The sequence below is a fragment of the Anas platyrhynchos genome, chromosome 1 (assembly GCF_047663525.1).
Source record: "Anas platyrhynchos isolate ZD024472 breed Pekin duck chromosome 1, IASCAAS_PekinDuck_T2T, whole genome shotgun sequence".
In the NCBI taxonomy this organism is placed as follows: Eukaryota; Metazoa; Chordata; class Aves; order Anseriformes; family Anatidae; genus Anas; species Anas platyrhynchos.
In genome coordinates, this window is record NC_092587.1 from 113,557,491 (window position 1) to 113,580,111 (window position 22,621).

At 46.8% G+C, this 22,621-nt stretch overlaps 1 protein-coding gene across 10 annotated transcripts in view; it reads left to right on the forward strand.

Annotated features, from left to right (window-relative positions):
* Positions 1–1,831: 1,831 nt before the first annotated feature.
* The window catches only part of B3GALT5 (beta-1,3-galactosyltransferase 5), a 28,643-nt gene continuing 7,853 nt past the window's right edge, over positions 1,832–22,621 (forward strand). The window contains exons 1-2 of one of the 10 annotated variants that reach the window (XM_072027067.1): positions 1,832–1,955; positions 21,749–21,846. Coding sequence is in view for 1 of the 10 variants with exons in the window: in XM_013093754.5 (XP_012949208.4) it covers positions 12,499–12,537 (39 nt within the window). In the remaining 9 variants the exon portion in view is untranslated. Of the gene's footprint in view, positions 1,956–12,271; positions 12,538–12,897; positions 13,024–21,748; positions 21,847–21,867; positions 22,448–22,621 lie in introns of those variants that run through there. The other 9 variants (XM_072027065.1, XM_027449096.3, XM_005009261.6 and 6 more) reach the window with 9 other exon arrangements.

Consider the following 22,621-nt stretch of genomic DNA (forward strand, 5'->3'; position numbering starts at 1 on the left):
TTCTCTGTCTGTAAAAAGTATTCATTTAATCCTAGCAAGCTCCACTAGTATCTGTAAAATTACATTTTCTCCATCATTAAGGTTTTAGTTTTTCACCTTGCCTCATGTTCCTGCTAATGGTTCTGGTGCTATGTATACATTTACCTGAGTCCCATAGGATGTACAAGATACATGAGCATACTCCTCTCTCACCAGAGAGGCAGAAACAGATCAGGCATGATCAGAAGCTCATACAAAATAAGAGAAGAAAATAAGGCACTTTCTCCTTCTCTTACCTGGTTGAACCAGGGTTAACATATTTATGATTCTGTGATTCTGTGATTTAGGACACGGAGAGCACAGGGGTTGATCCTATCTTTGTTTACGGAGGCATCAGCAGCCCACCTGCAGGAGACCCTAGCCACAAGGATACATGATCTTCTTTACAGGAAAGAGATGTCCCAACCTTGTCAATTTTCAGGGATAGATCTGTATTCACTGGGTCCGGGAGGCAGAGAAAATTAATCCATATTCACGCTCTAACTGTTATTTAGAAGTTCACTGAGCAGGATGGAGCTTGGATTTCATCCCCTTGTCCAATTCATTGCTAGGAGATTTATAATAACTGCTTACAGGGGAAGTGAGAGGATAAAAAGTAGTTATTAAAGTAGCCCATAGCTACATACCCAAAGGAACCATAACTTTATGTTTAACTCTGATCAAGAAGAGGCTGGCTTTTTAAGTGGAGATCTCCAGTGCTGTGTGTGATCACTATAAAAATAACAGAACAAATTAGGTAGAAGAAAAAGCTGGGGAGGTTTCTTGAACCTCTTGAGCGGGTCCATTTGTTTGTTCAGGATACATCTGAAGTCTGCAGAGCATTGGGAGGTGAAAGATGGGTAAGCAGTTCTCTGCCCACGCTGTTCTTACGCTTGTAGGTGATGCAGAGCTCAGAGCTGCCAGCTGCAGCGAGGGAAGGACCTTGGAGTCCTCGCTGACAGCTCACCGAAATCATCAGCTCAACCTGCAGCAGCGGCCAAGACCCAGCAAAACGCTGGACACCATCAGGAGACAGCGTGACTCTGTTGTCATTTACAGCCTTGCCGAGCTGACATCTTGAGCATTTTGTGCTGTCTGGGCTCTGCGTTTCGGGGGAGATGTGGTAATATAAGTGGCACAAAGAAACCAACAAAACAGCTCGAGAGAATGGAGCAGCTGTTCCATGAGGAGACTAAAAAGACTCTTACATTTTGAGAGGAAGCCAAGGCATTTTGAACATCATAAAGGCACTGAATAAGATGAATGCAGAACTGCTAGTCAAGAAATACCGCAACACTGTAAAGAAAATCAGTATACACAGCCAGGATGCACAATGAAATTAGCAGAACAGTGTGCGAGGCACAAAAGAGAGGGCTTTTTTAGACTGTGGGTAGTGGACTTCTGCAATTTGCTGTCAGGAAGTTATGGAGACACCTGGAAATATGGAGTCACCCTGGAAATGAGATAAACCCAACATGATGAGCTTGTGCTGTGTGACAACCTGCACATCTGCAGTAGCCTTGTTGCATCCCGGGCTGCGGAGCTTTGTGTGCCCGATGTCCTGTAAGCTCTGCCTTCCCCCTGCTGAGGTGCAGAGCCAAGAGCCCCAGCATAGCCAGTACACAGGGCAGGCCCGATGGCTTCAGTCACGAAAAAAACGACCACACCTCACATATCCAGGTATTACTTTTTAAGGCAGAAATATGGCAACCATCTTCTTGAGAGCGCATAATCTGCCAAGGCCCTCGGGGAATGTGAGGAATGCTAAGCCTCACCTACAGACACAGTGCACTGACCCAGTCCTAGGATACTCTCAGTGCCTAGTGAGAAAGCCAGCGGTGCATGGCCGTACCTACCAAACAGACCCTCGCTGCTTTCCTTGGGATAACACTTCCTAGCATTTGCTGATTGTCTTTTCTGCCAGACGAAAGGAGGTTGTGAGTATGCAAAGGCTAACCTCACTGAAAGCCAGCTGCTGCTCTGCAGGAGTGCCCTGTGATTTTAGCCCTAATGCTAATTCTGCTTGCGTAAGCTTAACACTTTCTGCAGTGGTTTGGTGCAACTAGGAAAAGCATTAAGTCTTTTCTGACTCCACTTTTCTAACAGCAAAAATACATGAGCTAGTGAATTAGATTTAATAGAAAACATACTGTCTGTATTATTATACCATTTATTATTTACTGGGAGAAAACAACCCCACCTGGCTAGCAGGGGCTGCCTGACACTGCATCTCACTGTGGATGCAAAATCATTGCTGGTGCACCGCAGTTAAACACAAAACAGCATGCTGCTTTTGGTGACACTTCGGTATGTAGAGTATTTTCCTTGAATGATGCTAGAAACTTCAACTGTACTGAATCAAGCTAACATTAGAAAGGTTTCAAGCCTATAGACCCATGCATGCCATGGGGTAGTGGCTGTTTGCACTTTAAATTGATTGATTGCCAAATTTAACAGACTGATGAAATATGAAAGAAATGACAAGTATCATCACAAAGTACCCGGGCAGACAGGGATACTCAGTGGCTTGCTTTCCAGGAAAATGAGTATTAGGGGCTTCAGTCTGTTGCTAGTAATGTAGGGGGTTGAATTACAGGTCCAGACAGCAACCTGTGCCATGTTGTCTCTTGTATAAGAGCACTTCTGAGACACCAAATCATGTAAAAGGTTTTCTTCTGAGAAAACTCTAAGGGAAATTTATTGCAGAGAAACAAAACTACTCAGTAGTTTTGGCAACACTGTGCTAGTCTTTGGTGTGTGTTTCTGGCCACCTTTCTATCCCCCTTACCTGTTCACCTGCCTCCCATCTAATAAGACTTGCTAATAGTCTTCTGTGTGCTGCGAGAATATCAGTGTTAAAGGAGATAAGCTATTTATTGACATCCTTTGACAACTTCGGAAAGATGGAGATACACTTGACAAACAATCTGGGAAGCTGAAAATTCAACCGAGTAATTTGTTCAGAAGACAGATTGAAAGTTTATGGTTTGATGTCAAATATCTTGAAGAACGAGGGACATTCCTGCAGTCACACAGTCATTGCCATGCACACAGCAAACAGGGAAACATCAACACTCAGCTGAGACTCTCATCCTTAATGAGTTACTGTCTCCTTTTTGCTCATGGGAAAATAAGTTGCAGAGGTTGGATGATGTGCTTCATGCCACAGGTCAAGAGTCCAAATTAGATGTGGACTACCTAGTATGTATCCCCCTGCTTCACAACATACAGCACCTATGGTTTGAAGGAGGAGGGAGCCATGCAATCCTTACCTTAGAGGGACTATGGATGAACCTGAGAACACCAGGACCTGCATTATGGTAACCACAGCTTCACTGAGGAAAAGTATCCTTCACTTTCAGGACACTTTGCAAGCAATAGAGTTGTCATGACACCAAGCAAGTCTAAGAGAAGTTGAGTTTTGATACCAGCCTGTCCAAAAACATTTTGGACCACAGACTTTCCAATTAACTTCCTTATAGTTTACCTTCTCTCTGAAAGTAATATATATATATTACTTTCATACTTATATATATATATATATATATATATATATATATATATATATGGTTACAGAAAATTTATGGGCATAAAATCAAAGTATCATTATATTGATCAGAAGATGGAAGTATAACTGCATCTTCTTTCTTTGATGAGCTTATATGTGTCTGAGTTGTCCACTTGACATTAGAAAATACTCACTTCTACTTTTTTTCAGTATAGTGATACCTGACAACTATCAAAACCACCTTCTCCTCCACATTGCATCCTCAATGCTTGTCATCACCCAACTCTACACAGCCTGCAGAATAAATGACCAACTAAACGGTCATCAGGTACAGCTGCACTGGTGGCAGAGGGAGGCTCTTGGTGCTGCACCTACTTTCAATACAGCACCCTTGATGATTGTTGTTTTCCTGTCAATTCCAATTTCCAGACTTCTGGGGAAGGTTTTTATTTCTTTTTGTATTCACAGCCTGATGGTGTTTCAGCAGAAACCCTCCAGCATCCGTGTGGGCTCAGTAGGCCAGGGCAGAGGCAGAGGTGAGCACAGAGCAGAGCAGCTCAGGGGCTGTGTGTGCACCTGCTGCTGCTGACCTCAGCCTTTGGAGCCACACTGCCCTGATAAAGTTAGCATCCCAGGCAGCACAAGGCACACCAGCGGCTTTTCTTCTTGCTGCCCAGCCTGTACATCCTTCCCTCACCATAGAGATTTTTTTGTTTTTATTTTTTAGCAAGTGAGTCACTCACACAATAAATTCCAAACAAAGGGGACGCATCCTCTTCCAGCATCGTCTTTAGCATCCCTCTGGCCAGGGAGACCCCACAGCAGCAGCCCTGGCTGAGAAGCAGCCTCTGGTTATCCTATGTGAGTGGTTGCTGGCAGTCGAGGATGGAGCATGGATTATCAGAGGATTTTTGGCTTCCCGTATGCTCTAGTACTTTTCCATAAGGGTTGCAAGATCGCTGGGTTTTAATGATGCAGCATGCTGCGTTAATGCTGGCTGCAGGCAACTTAAACAGGTCTGGTACCAGCGTCTATGTGCTCCTAATCAGATTTTGATGAAAGCTAGAGGCAGTGACAGAAAATGATATCCAACCTCTGGCCAGCCTGGGGCTGGTTTCAGCGAAGCAGCCAGTACATCCCATCACAGATGCCTGCAGCAGCTGGAAGAAACAGCTCCAGCAGGACCATGGAGGAGAGGATCTTCAGGGATGGGTTTTGGGAACCATGCTTAGCTGATGGCCTGGCACAGGATGGCATGCTGATGAAGCTCAGAACTGGCGAGAAGCTGGGAGGTGTTTTGTGGAGGAGAATGGGGCAATGGGCCAGGAAGGAAGGCCCCGAAGGACACAAGCAAGGTAAAATTTGACAGTACGGAGAACCAGCATCACATGCTTTGGGGATAAATAAGATTTTTTGCTACAAGCTGGGTGCTCATCCTCCTGGGACTGGTCTGGGAGGAGAGGGGCCACACATGCCTGTGGCACGGGTTTGTCTGGGAGCCAGGAGGAGCTGTAATGTGATGCAGTGGTGGCAAGGAGAAATGTGATGAGTGGATGTGTTCAGGAGCTATTTTCAGAAGCGCAGGGTATTACATACCAAGTAATGTTGCATAAGGTTGCGGTGGCACCTTGTTTGGGTACGGGGTGGTGTTTGATCCTCTGGTCCAAAAGGATGGATTCACACTGGGGGATCAGGAAAAAGCTGTTCCAGGTACCAGGGCTTGTGTGGCCCAATTTACCATAGGAGGTGACAGAGCCGTGGTTGGCTCAGTCCAGCGAAATGGTGGGTGTTGAGAGTTTCTGTGTGATTGGGGCTAGAGAAAGGATGAAGCTGGAGAAGAAACTTGATGCAGAGAAAGAGGGAATATGAATGTTCAGCAATGCACCTGGTGCATCATGCATTACACGTCCTGAGGACCTGCATGAGAGATAAAGCAAGGATAGGGTACGGTGACCATATGACTGCACATACCCAACACACGGGACAGTTCTGCCTGACATGCTGAAAAACAGGATCTCATCATGAACATTTCCATAACCTGGAAATATCTCCCACCTGAAGAGAGGAAGCAGCTGGAGAGACACAAGCATGGAAATGAGAAGCCTCCTTTACACTGTTACATGGCTTCTCCATGCAGTGAAAGAGCCAATACTTGGCAGGACTTTGTGAGGTGGCCGAGAACTGCCCTTGAACAGCTGTCTGCTGTTAGCAGCTGGGGTTTTGTGGGTGGAAACCTGCCTGTGGTGCTACCATGGTGTCAAAGGTGGCTCCAGAGGGTGAGCTCAGGCAGTGCTATATATCTGGTTATGCATTAGCGGTATGTTTTTTCCCCTGTGGAGATCTCAGCCTGACTGTTCCTATTCCTAATGTCAGCACCACCATCTACCCCCAAGTGACTCATGCAGAAACCACAGGTATCTTGGTGCACAATGCCTTGAAGGCGCGCGTTGAAGCCTTGTCACTGCTGCTCAAACAGCTCGAGGGCTTGGCAGACACTTGATCCCTGTCAGCCTCAGCAGGTGGGCTTCAGAAATGCCCAGGGAGATAATCCCTGGCGAGGTGATGAGCCTCTTTGGGTTACAGAGGGGCTTGTCCCGTGGTCGCCGCGGGGTCTGCTGGCGCTGTAGGACCTGGCAGCTGGCTTTATCACTGTGCCCGAGGTGAAGGTCAGCTGCTTTCAGAGGACGGCGCCTCGGCCTGCCCTTTTTGCTCCCAAAAGGAGCACAAAGGGCAGGCTCCTTGTGTTGGGGCAGTGGGTTGCATGGGGGACCAGGCAGCGGCTCCTGGCATGGGATGGGGGCTGCAGTGGGGCAGCCACTGCCCACCAAGAGATGGCTCTTGGCAGAAGTGGTGCCGTGGCAGAAGTGGCATGGAGCAGGAACGGAGCATTTGATCATGCACCATCACTGACAGACCAGTCACTTACCTCTGAAGCTGTTGGTCTGGCCCCTCTTGCTGTATCCTGAACCTACAAGTCGTTGGGGCTGGCTTGAGCCGTTGCCTTCCTTGCCTTGATTTTGTGGCTGATGGTAACGAAAATGTACTGCCCAAAGTGGGAATTGTTTTTGGTGCTGAGGGAAATAAGGAAGGAGAGGGATGCTTGCTGTTTTCTACAGGGTGGCACTGGAGGGTGCAATGGCTGTCTTGCAAAGTGGGGAGGGAAGCGATAGATGATGATAAGAAAAGTCGCTTCATATTAATGTGCTGTGCTCTAAGTGCATTGCAGAGGGTGTGCGTTAACCTTCAAGATATAGCAGAGAAGTGCAGTGTGTGCCTATTTAAAGTGTCTGAGCTAGCTATGTTCAGCCATTAAAAATCTTCTTAGACATCTGAGGCAGCGCATCAGTTTTTTATTTTTACTTTTTGCCCCAAGTGTCTTTTCCTTTAGTAACCAGTAGCATGGCTTCATGACTACCTCCAGGAGCACAAGTGCAACACCACGCACTGATGGGTTTGGAGGAGGCTGAGGGCAGTACAGGCATTGGCACATTTCTGAGCCCAAGAACCAAGGGGAGAAACACAAGCTGGACATGCAGAATTACCCTGAAACATTTAAATAGCCTTAGCAGAAGGTGCCTGCATTTTTGGGAGATGTGAGTGTCTGGATGTCCTTGGCAAGCGGAGCCAGGAGCCAAAGCCTGGCTGTGCTGCCTTTGCCAGGCTGTGTGTATGGGACTGCTGCACAAATGCCATGGTGTTAATTGATGGAGTAAGTAAGATGTTAGGGGATATGTTTTGCAGTTGTTAACATGGGGACTGCTTCCAGATAAAAAGCTTTTTTCTTTCTTAATTACAACTCCATTTTCTGAATCCCGTTCAAAGGGAAAGAAAGAGCAGGGAGTGGATTAAATGGGCAAGAGAAAACAAGGCCAGGTACATTTACTGCTCCTCTGCATTTCATGGCATGGTGCTAAAGATTAACAAGCTCCGAACTGGCAAGTGAGGAATCGGAAATAACACAACAGTACTCAACTGGATACCGCGTGCACTCCTGTGACACCCCTGTTTAACAGCTAGCTGTAGGAGGGTCAAGGGGAACCAGGGCTGAAGCCAAACTAGCAGTCACGAGCAACCTGGAGGCAGACAGACCTGCGCTATCCAGCTGCCCTTATGCTGAGAAGAGCTTAGGGTGCTGAGTCATGGAGCTTTTTGGTGTCATGTTTGAGCTGTCTGCTTGGACAGGGTGAAGAAGAGAGCAGGGTCTGCTCCTGGTCCCACTGACAACTTGCTTTACGGAGAAGCTCCTAAATGAGCCCATGGTGCCCCTTGTAAAGGCAAGTGCTGTAAGCACCAGCCCAGTATATACAACAATGACGGAAGTCTCTGGCCCAAGGAGACGTGCCCTAGGAGGAGGGAGTGTTTCTCTGCCATGTGAAGGATGGACTGAGTACACCACTGCCCTCCGCTTGTGTCTGTCAAGCAAAAAAAGAAGAAAAGTTGGAAGCTGTTGATGTAGGACATGTAAGGCATGAGTTTGATACCTGGAAATCAGAGGGAAGATGGACACCTATCAATCTAGCAATAGCTGCCCTCATTCATCTGGGAAAAAAAATAATAAAAAAAAAAAAATGGAGAAAAGGAGACAAACCTGTACAGTTTCTTAAGTATAATTTCTAAATCTCTGTGAATGTTACCTTTCTGAGGCAACAGAAAGGGTCAGAGTGCAGCAGAGCACTCTGTAAACAGGTGGATGAGAGAGAGCAGTGCTGATTAACAGGGTTTCCCTGAAAAAAAAAAGTAGGTGAAAGTTTGCATTTGATTTGAGGCTTATGTGGCAAGGCTCTATACAGCCATTACATGTTTTAAAGAAATGTTTGCCGAATGGCCTTTTATTCTTCAAGGAATAACATGTTTCACTTCTTGAAATCCTATTTTAAACCAAGCAGGAACATTTCAAAGAGGAATGATGTCAGAAATGATTTAATTTGTGTTGTGCTTTTAGGAGAACATTTTTTCTGAATTTCAAATCTCGTTGAAATTAATACTGGGTCAGATTTCCCTTGAGTCCTGTTTTATACCAGTTTTGTGTCTGACAGCAAGTTAGCTTGGTGCATTCAGCTGGATTTGCAGCATTTTGCTGCAGGGAAATAGTGTAGGAGCCACTTCTGCTGGTGTTGCAGTATCCCAGTGCTTTTTTTAAAGAAACCCGAGGCTCAGACCAAAACCATCTGCTGGGGTGCACTTGATCCATTAGGGCAAACACATAACAAAGCACCTGATTTCTCAATCAACTTTAAACTCATCAAACAACATCGTACACTGGGGCTGGCTATGCACAGCACTTTCCAGGGCAGGCAATTGCCCAGGAGGTAGGCTCACCCTGCCTCCGGGCTGTCCCTGTGGATTGCTGTTTTTTCAAATATGAATGCTTTGGTATACTTGGTTTTGATCCAAATAAACAGAAACTTTCCTGTTGACGGCCTTTGTTTTGAGCCAGATCAAAACTATGCTTTTTGGATACCTTCCCCTTGGCATTTGCTCTCTTGCCAGCCCAGCAGAGAAACAGGTTGATAATAAATAAATAAGTAAGAAACTGCATTAAACTCAGTAACTCAGAGGGATCCATTTGTCAGAGGTACAACTGGGGGGCCAGCTTTCTGGCACTGCAGCCAAGCTCCATTCAAGGCTTCATCCCAAGCCATGTACCTGATAATGGTGCTCGGATCAATCAGCGCTGAGAAAATGCTTGCAGGCAGACGGGTCAGAGGGGAAGGAGCAGGGGCCATGCCAAACCTCCTTCTCAATCATTTTTTCCTCAGGATCACACCTCTGCCCAGTAGCATGGGGACGCCTGGACACCTACCTGGGCAACCTGCTCTAGGGAACCTGCTTTGGCAGGGGGGTTGGACCTGATGATCTCTTGAGGTCCTGTCCAACCCCTACAATTCTGTGATTCTGTGATTCCCCAAGGACCTGGCGTCCTGGTCTCTCTGTTTCTTATCACCTCCTGGATGCCCACAAAGCTGTAGCAGAAGGAGAATGCCTTCCTAATCAGGATGGGACCAGAAAACAGGTGGTAGATGCACAGAAGGCCAGGTGGCGGAGCCACAGCCTCTGGTGCAGAACAAAAGCAAATCCATCCAGCAGGACACTGCAGAAATTAATAGAAATGGGATATAAAACCAAGTGATGTCCTCTGCATTCACCAGGCAACGTGTCAACAAGCAGATCCTGGACTGAAAATACTTTGTATTTTCGGGTTTGCGTGCAGGCAGCCCCAGACCCCGAGCTGCTGGCTCCCTCGGGCAGAGAATCGGGGCAGGGCGTGCGGGAGGTAGGGAGGAGCAGGCCAGCAGAAGAGGGATGTTCCCGTGCCCGCGGGCAGCTGTGGGCAGCGATGCGTGGCACAGGCAGGCGTTGGGTATTTAAGGTCTTGTCTGGACAATTTGTGGTGAGACTTCAAGTATTTTGGTATGGTTAAATGAGCACAACTCCCGCCTTCATCTAGCAGGGATGCCATTATGTAGATGAAGGCAGATGTATAGTAAGGTAACTGACGTGCCTAGCTCACCAGCACAGCTTGCTCAGTCTGCCAGAGGAGCGGTTCTGCATCGCTGGACTTACAATACTATAAATATGAGGGTAGAAGCCATTTGGCTACTATACAAATGCATTTTATTGGTACCACCGCTCCTCGCGTGAGGTTAAACTGCACTGCTATTAATGTCATTATGACAAACTTTGCCCAAAAACTTCCAACAGAAGTCCTCCTCCTGACTGAAAAAGTAATTTGCACGTAGATTCAATGTAGAAAGATGCTGAAAACTTCTACTTGAGAATTGGATTCCATGTTGCATAAAGTGAATAGCCTTGAAACTCCCAGTGCATCCAGTACCTGTTGCTGGTACACAGCCCACAAGCCACTCACCCTCTTCAGCTACAAGCACTGCTCTGCCTTCACCCATCTTATCAGCACCTGCGTTCAGAATAGCCCAAGGACATAGCTCCTATTCACTTTTTCACAACATTAAAAAAAAAAAAAAGCAACTACAGAACAGCACCACAGCAAATCAAAGCTAATCCCCCACCAAACAACGGCACCTTTTGATGGGTGACTGCAGTTTGACCTTCCCTCTGCCTGCCTTGTGCTGCAGTGAGCTGTGGAAATATTACCTGTCACTTTTTAAGGGCTCTTCCAACCCACATCACTTGCCCGAGGAGATGACACCACAGAGCCACCAGCACAATCAGTGCTTCGAGCTCCAGTGTCCTGCTGGAAGGAGAAAGGAGCTATGGGGAGTGTTCGGGGAGATGGGCTTGGGACAAATCTGGTTTGGAAGGCAGACACTTTTCATTTCCAAGCCCCACGTCTTTGTGAGCTTCTCAGCCAGCTTCTCAGCATCCATGTTTTCCTTTTTTTTTTTTTTTTTTTTTTTTAAATTTGATCTAGCCTCTTTTGATGACTAAGGGAAAAGGAAGATTATAGTTTAAGTATATAATTTTCATTTGATGTGACAGGTTAAGGCTATGTGCTTTTCGAGAAGGCTGAGGACTATTTTAGTTCAACTACAATGCTGATCTGGGCCCTGACTCACTCCTTGAGAACCGATTTCATGTAGACATATGTTGACTTATATGGAAATACAGACATATGTTTACATTACTCTGCTTAAATGCTTTCCTGTCGTAGGGGTGGCCCTACACACCAAGTGCAGTGTTGAATCAGAGGTAGTTTTTGCCTGCTTTTCCCAGCACCACATCTATATTTCTCTGAGTTCCCCTTTATTCCTCACCTCCCCAAAAGACACCAGCCTCTCAGCCTGCCGTGAACAGGAGCACTTCAGCTTGTGACCCTGCTCGGGGCTGTGTGCGTCCCATTGGAGCAGTGCTGTCTGCAGCAGGTTTGGAAGTGGTTCCCAACCTATCCTCTTGTATTTCCCCTGCAAAGGAGAAGAAGGAAACGGTGTTTAGTGCATCTCCTATGTGACATCTATCTGTCTATACCCTTGGAGCACAGGGGGAGGAGGAAGGGAGCTGCCAGCAGCCTGTGGTGATTGATTCATCCCTTGTTTTTATGCCGTGATAGAGCGGCTGTTTCAAAACCTGACAGTGACAAATCAAAGGGAATACTTCTTGTTGGAAGTCCAAACTCCCTGAGTTGTTAGTGGGAAGGTGGCTATTAAATGGGCCTCTTTACCCATCACATCTATCTGGAAGCATTCAATCCTGCTCGAGCTTGCAGCCCTGAAGAAAGGAATGTATTTGCCTGTAGCTGTTTGCTTCAGTAGCTGCTGTTGTTAAACTTTCCCTCACTAATTGCAGCCACAGGGGTCAATGTGCATCAGTGAAGGTGAAAATCCTGCACCACTCTATTTTGTGATGAGTTCCCGGAGGCGGCCTTGTGGCAGATATGGGGTGCTCTTAGCTCCCTGTTGTCCTCTTCACCAGGTTGTAGAGGTTTTTAAAGGGAAACCCCATGGCTCAGAGGGTGCCGGGGTGCAAGATTTCCCCTGGGCTGCGAACAACAACGCAGCTTTGCTCTTAACCCAGAGCGCGGTGCCCAACTTTTCCAGCACTGCAAGGGGTTATCTCTGCTCCGGCAGGATTTGCGGCTCCATTAGCAGCGCCGGCATCACCGTGGGGGTCTTTGCCTCCCTCCCTCCCCAAATAAATGCAGAATAAACCTATTTGTGGACAGTTGCTAACTTTCCTTTCCCTGCCGATCCCACTGCAGTGGCAGCGCGCGGCTGTTACCTACGGGTGGGAGGGAGAGAGGAAGGGAGGGAGGGAGAGGGAGGAGGAGAAGGAGGAGGATAGAGGGAGGGAAGGAGAGACAGGCAGAGAGCTCGGGTTTCCACTGCAGCACCAGTGCCTTCCCCGTCTCATCCCACAGCCCGCGAGGGGCTGGAGGTGGCCACGCAGCAGCCGCCGTGGGATTGCCGGGCGGCGTGGGGAGGAGAGTGGAGCGCAGGCAGAGCCTTGCGACTGCTGTGGGAGCCCACTGGCCGCAGCATGGCCCTGAGAGCCGGGGGATGCGCGTGAGGGAAAGAGCTGCAGATCTCCAAGCACAGGTAGGATTGCAATCACGCGTGGGGCCTCCGCTCGCCTGCCAGCCTTCCCCCGTGAGAGCGGGGTGAGACGAGGCAGCAGGTGCCATCACACTTGCTGGGGAGCCAGTGGCGAGGCTTGCTCTGAAGAGCGCTGTCGAAGTCTAGAGCCCAAGCTGAGCCCTGTGCAACCCCAAAGTGCTGGGGAGCTCGTCCCAAGGCTCAGGGCTGCAGCTTTCCTCTTAGGGTAGAAGGGGCAGGAGGTGTATCGTGCTCCTTGGCAGGAGAGATACGCTGATCTGACATGAGGCAGGTAGCAATCCCTGCTCCTGTTTGCCGGAGCGTTTAGGGTAGGTTTTAATACCGGGGAATGTTTTGGCTGCCCTTGAACCTTTCCCCCAGCTACAGAGCAGGTTCTGTTTGGGCAGATGGGGTGCGATGTTTTCCTTGCTGTCCCGTGTGTTTGCTGAGACCTTGGAGAAAATGCTTTAAAAGATCTGGGAAGTACAGGTAAATAATTATATTGGGCTGCCTCTGTTCTGGGTAGGACTATATGGTGGTGGAAAGCATATGGTGGTGGGAGCTATAGGACAGGAAATATATAATGCCTGGGAACATCCTCCTAAAGTACTGGCTTGCCTCCTGAGTAGACACGTAAATGCAAAGACTTAGGTAAACTGTTGTATTGATAGGGGAAAAATTAATCTTCAAACACTGATAAAGAAATGGTGCCAAAAAGCAGGATGGAAGGAAAGGGCAGAGAAGGGTAGAAGGGCTCACCTACTCTGTGCAAGTGCTGCCCCGGGTTAAAATAGAAAATAAAAACACATCTAAAGGATAACATCCTGCAAAGTCCTCATTCTACAGTGGCACTGGCTGGGCTGAGAAGCAACCTGTTTGCAAAAGATTTGAGTTACAATGTCTTCATTGGTGTTTTTTCTTGGTTCAGACATTTTCTGTACAGTGTGCATAGCTATTTCTTCTCTGCTTTGTTCTTCCTTCTTCCTTCACATGTCTTGAGATTGCTTCTGAGGGAGAAGAGCAAGACCCTCATCCTGTCTCAAATATCATTTTCAGGTTTTTTTGTCAGTTTCATTGAGATGAAAAATCCAACTTGTAGCACTACTTGTAAATGAGGGTGCAATACTTAATCAGTTTTGGGGGACACAAACTCATATGTATAATTTGTGAAGCACAGTGCTCCCACAGATCAGTGAACCAGGCTTTTGGAATCACAGCACTGAAATCAAGAGCTGAAGGAAGAATTGTTGTAATTGATTTATTTCATTAGGAAAGCAAGATGGTGGCAGTGAGTTGAACCTTACTCCTGTTCAGCACAATGAAACAATGTTGGCTCGTGGTAGGGAAGGCTGCTTTGGTGCATCCAGCTGTGGACAGCCACTAACCTTTGGCACAATCAGGAGTTTGGTATGTAGCAAGTAAAACCAGTAATTGTATTACACCTGTTGATTCACAAGGTAATAATAAAAAGGGAAGAGAGCGCATTGGCATTGAAGAGAAATCCAGAAAGAGACATTTGGCACAGAGGGTGTGAAGGGAGGATGGAGACAGAAAGTTTTCAGACCAAACTTTTGGAGGAAAGAACTACTGAGAAGGGTAAAGGTCCATCTGTGAGGGCGAGGAGGCTGCGCCCAGAGGCACCGCCATCTTCTCCACCCGCGAGGCAGGACGCCTCTCTGATGGTTGCCTGCCAGATCTCCATTGATTGCCCGTATTCAGTAAAACCATCCCAATATGCTCCTAAAAATGAGAAAAAGTGACAGCTCTGGGTGCTGGACTGCAGTGGCTGTCCCTGCTCTGACAGCCTGAGCTTTGCGCAGGGAGCTCCTGTCACAGCCTCTGCTGCCCTGCTGTCCCCCTGCCTCCTGAGAAAGGACTCTGGCCCCATTAACTAACCAAATGGGTATTTTGGTGGGCTTTTTTTCAGAGCCAGGATGTCATTAAGAGGATTTTGTAGGAAGCTTGGAAAAGCAAAATGATATTTTAAAACAGAAGTTAGTTTTCCTACTTGGCTAAGTTCCCTGGAAGTGTATTTCTTTTTGACTCTTCAGATGCAGAATTTCTTTCCTGTGGTGTTAGGGGAGCAGCTCCACCTCCTGCCAAACTTTTTGCTGGTTTTGAGAGGAGTGCTGTGTTTTGGTCTCAGGATGCCTTTTGACTTTTCCAAATGAGCATTATGAGTACATGGGCATGGCTGCATCAAGAGCTCATGGTGAATTTTTTAATAAGGAGAAAGATGCAGCCTCTGGTGCAGAAGGTCCAAAGCTCTGTGAAAACATGCTCGCAGTCTTTGCTCTCCTGTAGGCATTGGCCACCTGGGTGCTGAGGTGTGCACCTCTGGCCTGGATCATTTTAGGAATGGAAATCTGCACAGGTGGTGCTGCTGTGTCTGAACTGGGAAGACTGTGTCTGGTGGATGGGAGTCATGAACTTTTGTTCTCTCCTCATGCCTCTCTTGCATGTGGATATTATGTGGCAAAATGTTTGTGTGCCTAGATGATGCACCTGAGAGAGTCGCCATGCTAAGGCTGTGCTCGCTCCTTTGCCTACTGGCACTGTAGTTCACCTCTAGTATATTACCTTGGGTACTATGGGAAACATCATTCAGAGAAGGAATTGGCATAAACTGCTCTCTGAAGAGGTAAGAAGAGAGAAGGAGCTGCAGCAGGTCAGGCAGCTATTCTAAAACTGTCTGTGCTATAGCACAGCCTTAGGAGATCTAGGGCAAGCAGGTGAAACCTTCAGAGGCTTTTCCTCCGTTACCGAATTTTAAAAAGTTTTATAAGTCTCTTTTTTTTTTTTTTTTTCTTTCTTCCGTTATTTTTTGGTCATGTTCCTTCTTTTATTATTAGAAAAAAAGTTTTTCTACATATTACAACTGTAACAGTGTTTAGGCTGTGTTGATCATGATGCTTAAAAATTACGTTGTATGCATATATCTGAATGCAGATCCTATATGCATAGAATTTCCTTGGGATGAGTATTATTTTAGAATTTAACACATCTCTCGAATCTGTTTTTGTACCCTAGAACTACTTAAGTTTTCATAGCTGGACTTCTTTCTATTCTTCATTTTTTAAAGAAAAAAATGTTTTTTTTTTTATTCCTTGTAAGATCCGAAGTGGTAAATACAACTAGCATAATCTTCTACGAAGGCAATTCAATTTGCTGGTACAGTTACAGGGTCAATAGGCTAAATGTGCATTAGCAGCATGATGATGGGGAACAAGCCAGGCAGCACAGTAGGATTTGCAGATCGGTGACAATAACGCTCCTTCTCCATCCGTCATGTAGCTGCTCACTTGCAGCATAGGTGGACTCTTTGGATCAGCAAGGTTAGGGATGTCTGTAACTCTCTGTAGGACTGGTGCCACAAGCACCCTGGCTTGACGTGTGATCCTGCAGCACAGAAAGGGTTTTTGGCTGCCTGGCTCTCTCCTTCCACTTTCCTCTCAGGCTGTTTAACCTGCAGTGCCACCTGCCCCACATGGAAGAGCCAATGTCTTCTTTAAATGTTTTTCCATTTAAAAATAATAGGAAAAGCATATCTTGTGACGGACCAGAGTCCACAAGTTTTGTTCACGTGGCTTCTATCTTATCTTGCTGGCAATCCCATTATGGGCGTTACTGGTGGAATAAAATATTCCACCAAAAATATTATTTATTGGTGGAATAAAATAATATACTATTATTTGTGTAAAGAAAGCAAAAACCAAACCAAACCAACCAACCAAACAAACAAAAATAAACAAAAAAAGCAGGATTTGGTTGTAAATAAAATGTCTAGCAATTCTATGCTTCAGTGACAGAAACTGGCTTGTATGAAGCACAAGAACAACGTCTTGCATAGATTTGCTGATGGACTGACGAGGGCAGAAAATTCAGATATTGAAGGTTGATGACAAGTAGTATAGAGAAAAAGGCTTCCTGTGGTCTGACAGAAAGACCAAAAGATGTTTTTCCCCTTTCCTTTGCCCTTTTTGGTTTTTCCATCCTCCTTGCTGGCCAGTATGACTTTCAGTATAAGTGAGGATGTTAATGTATGCTGCCGTGTGTAGTTCCTTCTGATGTGAAGAGATGTTTTAAAGCATCACAGAGGAGACATTTAGCCAGAGTGCCTCAGCTGCTATCTGCATTCAGTTGGAGGTGGCACCATGACCTGGATTGGCCACCATGGGTGGTGGCCCCATGGGGTACCCATGGGTACCAAGGACTTTCTTGAGTAGGGGGCAGCTGGTGCTTCAAGGGGGTAAGGCAGAGTCGCGTGTCCCCGGGCATTGCTTGATTTTGGATATGGGTCAGATGGGTTGGCCGGCCCTAGCTTCTGAGCTTGGCCTAATGAGGGAACCCAGATGCCCATCAAAGGAATTTTTCCTCCCCTTGAAATGTTGGTCCAGTCACTGCTGAGCCCACTGCCTTACCAGGGACCTCGACTTTGGGAGCTTAGAGCTGGCCCCCGCTCTTCTGAAAGGCTTGTGTTTAGGAAAAAAATAAATGTTTCCTGCTGTACTTGACATTTTCTAATTATCTATGCGCATTTAATCCCTCTCTGTGTCCTGCTGAGCTTCTGAGAAAGCAATTTAAGGGCTTTGTTCCAGCAAAAATCAAAAGTTAGCAGGTATTAGTAGTGCTTACACCAGGACACATGTTACTTTTGTTTATTAGGAAAGGCAAATTGGCATTCCTCTGCTGGCTTTAGCTGTGCCCGAGGTTCTTACTCCCGTTTGGATGTTTCAATGACAGACAGGCTTTTTTTTCAAGGGTCTGCCTTGCAGCAGCCGCGTGCTTCTCTCTTGTGCAAGGTAGTGACTCCTGCTGATGGTCAAAAGGGCTTGAGTTGTCTTGTGCTTTGGGTCCTTCATGGCCACGGCCTGCAACCTCAATGCAAAGCCAACAGCGATCACCCACTGCACTCAGTAGTGTGAGAGCAGCAGCTTTGCCCCAGAAAAATTTAGCAACCTTTAGTTCTTTAAATTGGTATTTTGAATCTTTTTCTCATGGGGACTCTAGACCTACTTACCTTCTCTGCTGCTGGCCGGATTGCTTTCCCTGACCCATATGGCACATAGCCCTGATCTCCTGGTGCTGTTTAGATAATTATACTCGTTAACAGACCTAAAGGGGGTGACGGATTAATTTTGATGGAATAACTAGGCTCAGTCAAATGAGTTAACGTGGCCCATTCATGGCACAACATGAAGGAATTTAGGAATAGGAGAACTAGTCAGCAAGGTCCCCTGGGAAGCTGCTCTTGAAGGCCTTGATGTCCACCAGTGCTGGTCATTCTTTAAGCGATGCCTCCTAGAAGCACAAGATCAGGCAATTCCTAAATACCGCAAGTCAGGCAGGCGCGGCAGGAGGCCGGCGTGGCTGACCAGGAACATTCTGATGGAGATTAGGCGGAAACAGAGAGTGTTTCGCTACTGGAAGGAGGGCCGGGTGACATGGAAAGAATACAGGGATGCTGTTCGTGTTTGTAGGAAGAAAATTCGTGTGGCTAAAGCACACCTAGAGTTGAAGCTGGCTGTGTCTGTGAGAGAAAATAAAAAGGGTTTTTTTAGATATGTGAATGGAAAAAGGAGAACTAAAGAATACATAGGGCCGCTCCTTGATAGGGAAGGTCTCCTCACAGACGATGACGTAGGCAAAGCAGAGACGCTTAACGCCTTCTTCGCCTCTGTCTTCAATGCCGATGATGGGCTTCAGGACCCAGGGTGCCCTGAGCTGGAGGACCGGGACGGTGGGGATGACAAACTCCCAACCGACCCTGAACGTGTGCGGGATCTGCTACTCCACCTGGATCCCTACAAGTCCATGGGTCCGGATGGGATTCATCCCCGGGTGCTGAAAGAGCTGGCGGACGTCATCGCGGAACCTCTCTCAATTATTTTTCAACGATCCTGGGAATCTGGAAAGGTCCCGGTAGACTGGAAGCTGGCAAATGTTGTGCCGATTTTCAAGAAGGGTCAGAAAGAAGACCCTAGCAATTACAGGCCTGTCAGTCTCACGTCAGTGCCTGGTAAAATCATGGAGAAGATGGTTCTCGAACTTATTGAGACGCACCTGGGGGACAAAGCAGTCATTGGTCCCAGCCAGCATGGGTTTGTGAAGGGTAGGTCCTGCCTAACTAACCTGATTTCCTTTTATGATAAGATCACCCGTACGGTGGACCAAGGGAAACCAGCTGATGTGATTTTTTTGGACTTCAGCAAGGCTTTTGACATGGTTTCCCATAGGATCCTACTGGACAAAATGTCCACCATACAGCTAAATAAAAACATCATACGATGGGTGAGCAATTGGCTAACGGGCAGGGCCCAAAGGGTTATGGTGAATGGGGCTGCGTCAGGCTGGCGGGCGGTCACCAGTGGGATCCCTCAAGGCTCCATTTTAGGGCCGGTACTTTTCAATATTTTTATAAACGATCTGGATGTAGGAATAGAAGGTATTTTGAGCAAGTTTGCTGATGACACCAAACTTGGAGGAGTTGTGGACTCGAATGAGGGTGGAAAGGCCTTGCAGAGGGATCTGGATAGGTTGGAGAGCTGGGCGATCACCAACCGCATGAAGTTCAATAAGAGCAAGTGCCGGGTCCTGCACCTGGGACGGGGAAACCCTGGCTGCACGTACAGACTGGGTGATGAGACGCTGGAGAGCAGCCTAGAAGAGAGGGATCTGGGGGTCGTAGTAGACAGCAAGTTGAATATGAGCCAGCAGTGTGCCCTGGCAGCCAGGAGGGCCAACCGTGTCCTGGGGTGCATCAAGCACGGCATCGCTAGTAGGTCGAGGGAGGTGATTGTCCCGCTCTACTCTGCGCTGGTGCGGCCTCACCTCGAGTACTGTGTGCAGTTCTGGGCACCACAGTATAAAAGGACATGAAACTGTTGGAGAGTGTCCAGAGGAGGGCTACGAAGATGGTGAAAGGCCTGGAGGGGAAGACGTACGAGGAACGGCTGAGGGCACTGGGCCTGTTCAGCCTGGAGAAGAGGAGGCTGAGGGGAGACCTCATCGCAGTCTACAACTTCCTCGTAAGGGGGTGTCGAGAGGCAGGAGACCTTTTCTCCATTAACACCAGCGACAGGACCCACGGGAACGGAGTTAAGCTGAGGCAGGGGAAGTTTAGGCTGGACATCAGGAAGGGGTTCTTCACAGAGAGAGTGGTTGCACACTGGAACAGGCTCCCCAGGGAAGTGGTCACTGCACCGAGCCTGACTGAATTTAAGAAGAGATTGGACTGTGCGCTTAGTCACATGGTCTGAACTTTTGGGTAGACCTGTGCGGTGTCAAGAGTTGGACTTGATGATCCTTAAGGGTCCCTTCCAATTCAGGATATTCTATCATTCTATGATAATTTATTAAGGGTCAGTGTTGTAGCAGACACCCTAGCAAATTTGCTCAGCATGGCAAACTTCCATCACTCTTGGGAAACCTCCTGGGACAGCAAAGATGCATCTTCCCCTTTCTCCTTCTCTGCTGAGAGAAATGAAATTCAGGGAGATTTTATCTTGGTGAGTGCCAGTGAGCTCCAAGTTGCTGTTTTGCTGCTTTCCAGATCACTCTGAGGCTCAGGCTGGAAGTGGCTCCTGGTTCTCCAGCAAAGAGCTGCCACTTCAGGCCCCTGGGGACCTTCCCGAGCCCAGCTGCAAATCCCCCCAATACCTAATGAGTTCATCTGCATGCAAGGCAGATCTCAGCCCCCTGGGATCGCAGACCCGTGCTACCTTCTCCTTTCCTTCCTTTGCTTGTTTTAGGTGTGTGCCAGGACAGTGACCAGTTGCAGGGCGCCGTAGCTCTGGTCCCAGGCTTTAGCAAAAACCTAGCTGGATCCACCCAGAGATGTAACACACCCTGCCAGGCTGGGTGAACAAACCCCTCTCTAGGACACAAAGCAGGTAATTTTTTAGCAACAAGCTACATAAAAATATTTTGCAGTTGCAACAATAGGAGATGGAAAAAGCCTTGAGATAATTACAAACTGCAATTTCTGACTCAGATCAGAGAGAAACCTCAAATAGACCTTAATGCAAAAGGATTTTCTATAAAGCCTAAAAGATTTGTTTTGATGCTAGGGTGCTCTTCAAAATAACCTATGGAAAAGAGACTGATTGCTAATAAGTCTCCATTGTTTTCTAGACCATCTTCTGTAGACTTATTGTTCACTTCAAACTAACGTTTCCAGGAGTCTTCCGTAACGATAGCTGCTCACAGGCTGGAAATCTTGAATCACAAGCTGTATTATTTGTCAGATGCAGACAAAGGAGAAAAAATACAGCGGAAGTCAAATTTAATTTAGCAACCACGTGTCTTGTCACACCTAACCCATGCTGTAGAACAATGAGCTTTAGGCTGGATGACTGCTAAATGCACTCGTGGCCATATTGTGCTGTTTAAAAATGACAGAAGCCATTGTCATGTCACCCATCCTTCATATAATAGCATTTTTCCCAGGAAATGAGGGAGACACAGCATCTGCTTCACCCATTAAGCTAACCCTGCTGTTTACAGGTAGGATGAGGGTGAGCTGGGGACTCAGGAGCCAGTGCCATTGGGATTTAATTCCCTGATAACTCATTTTACATGGTCCATTGAATCTTCCTACCTCTGCAAGAGGGAAGGAGAGAAGTACCCTGTGTGGGGCTTGTGGGGGTCTGCAGGGCTGGTGGCAGTGGCACATTACTGCAGCCAGGGTGAGCGCCCAGACCAGGGTTCAGCATGGGATGCAGACCAGTGGAGAAGCAGCGAAAGGCGAGACCCCAGACTGCGAATGCCTGATGTGCTGCTCATACGTCTGAGGGATGATGCAGAAATTTCCGTTGAAAAAAAATAATAGTTTACAGTTCCTAGTTCATAAGCCTGTATTTGTTTTGACGGTTAACCCTATGAAAAAAGCCATAATTTTCCAGCTGTCAGAAGAGACTTTGCTCCAGGAAGTCAATATTTCTTATCAGAGGCCATTGCCTGACTGGCAGTAGGCAGGGACCTGCTGATACTGCATGTTTACATTACGTCTGACTTTCGAAGTTTACAACTACCTTTTAAAATCAACATAAATATGCAAGCATTTGCATAGCCCACACATCTATGGACAGCATGCTTCTTCATCTGCAGACTGAAAAGGAGGATGGATACTTGCTAGGATACCTGCCAGGATGCGTGCTGGGGACTGCTCTGCCAGTCACCCACCCCAGGAGCTTTTTTTTTTTTTTTTTTGCAGATGTGTTACCAGTGACCAAACCCAGAAGAGACGTGAGAGGTAGCTGCAGTCAAGCCATCATCAGTCTGATTCTGCTGAGATTAGGCAAAGTGAGCGTGGTGTGTTATGGTTGCTTGCTCTTGAGTATTTCTGAAGATGTTTTAATGGGCTTCCACTAAAGGAAGGGCTTATCTGAAGGGCTTCTGTTTGTGTATGTCCTGGAAGTCCTGCTACAGAGCAATGGCAAACCCTTGAACAGCGTCATGAGAAGCGCTGACAGGAGCAGACCCCTTCTGCAGTTCTGTTGGCGTTCTCAGAACATCATTATATATACATATAATATATATATACATATATACACACATGCATATGTATATATACATATATACAAACATATATATGCATTTCCTTCTATCTACAATCTCACACAATTTTACATGTGCATTTAGTTAAAACAACATTTGATTTAATCTCAAGTAAGCTACATATACATAAAAAAAAAAAGCAACAACAGATTTGAGGAATATTCAATTTAAAGACAACATTTTCAATACAAGTGGCAGAAGAGACGTGAAATTTGTTTGCATTTTCAAAAATGATTAGTGAATCATTACAGAAATAGATTTCACTATGGGAGGAGTATCAGGATCCAGGACTCCAGTTCCGCTCATTTCATGCTTTTGTGGATACCTTTCAAAATTAATGGGACTATTCTTACAGGTAAGGTGAGCTGGACTTGGTCTCAGGCACACCTATCTGGACTTTAAAATATATTTACGCCTGTAATGCAAAACCTGTTCATTGCATGGAAAGGGGATAAGCTGTGTCTGGATTTGAGCAATTTGAGGGCACTAGAGTGGCTTGGGGGAGTCCAGGCAGAACTGTCCTCCTCAG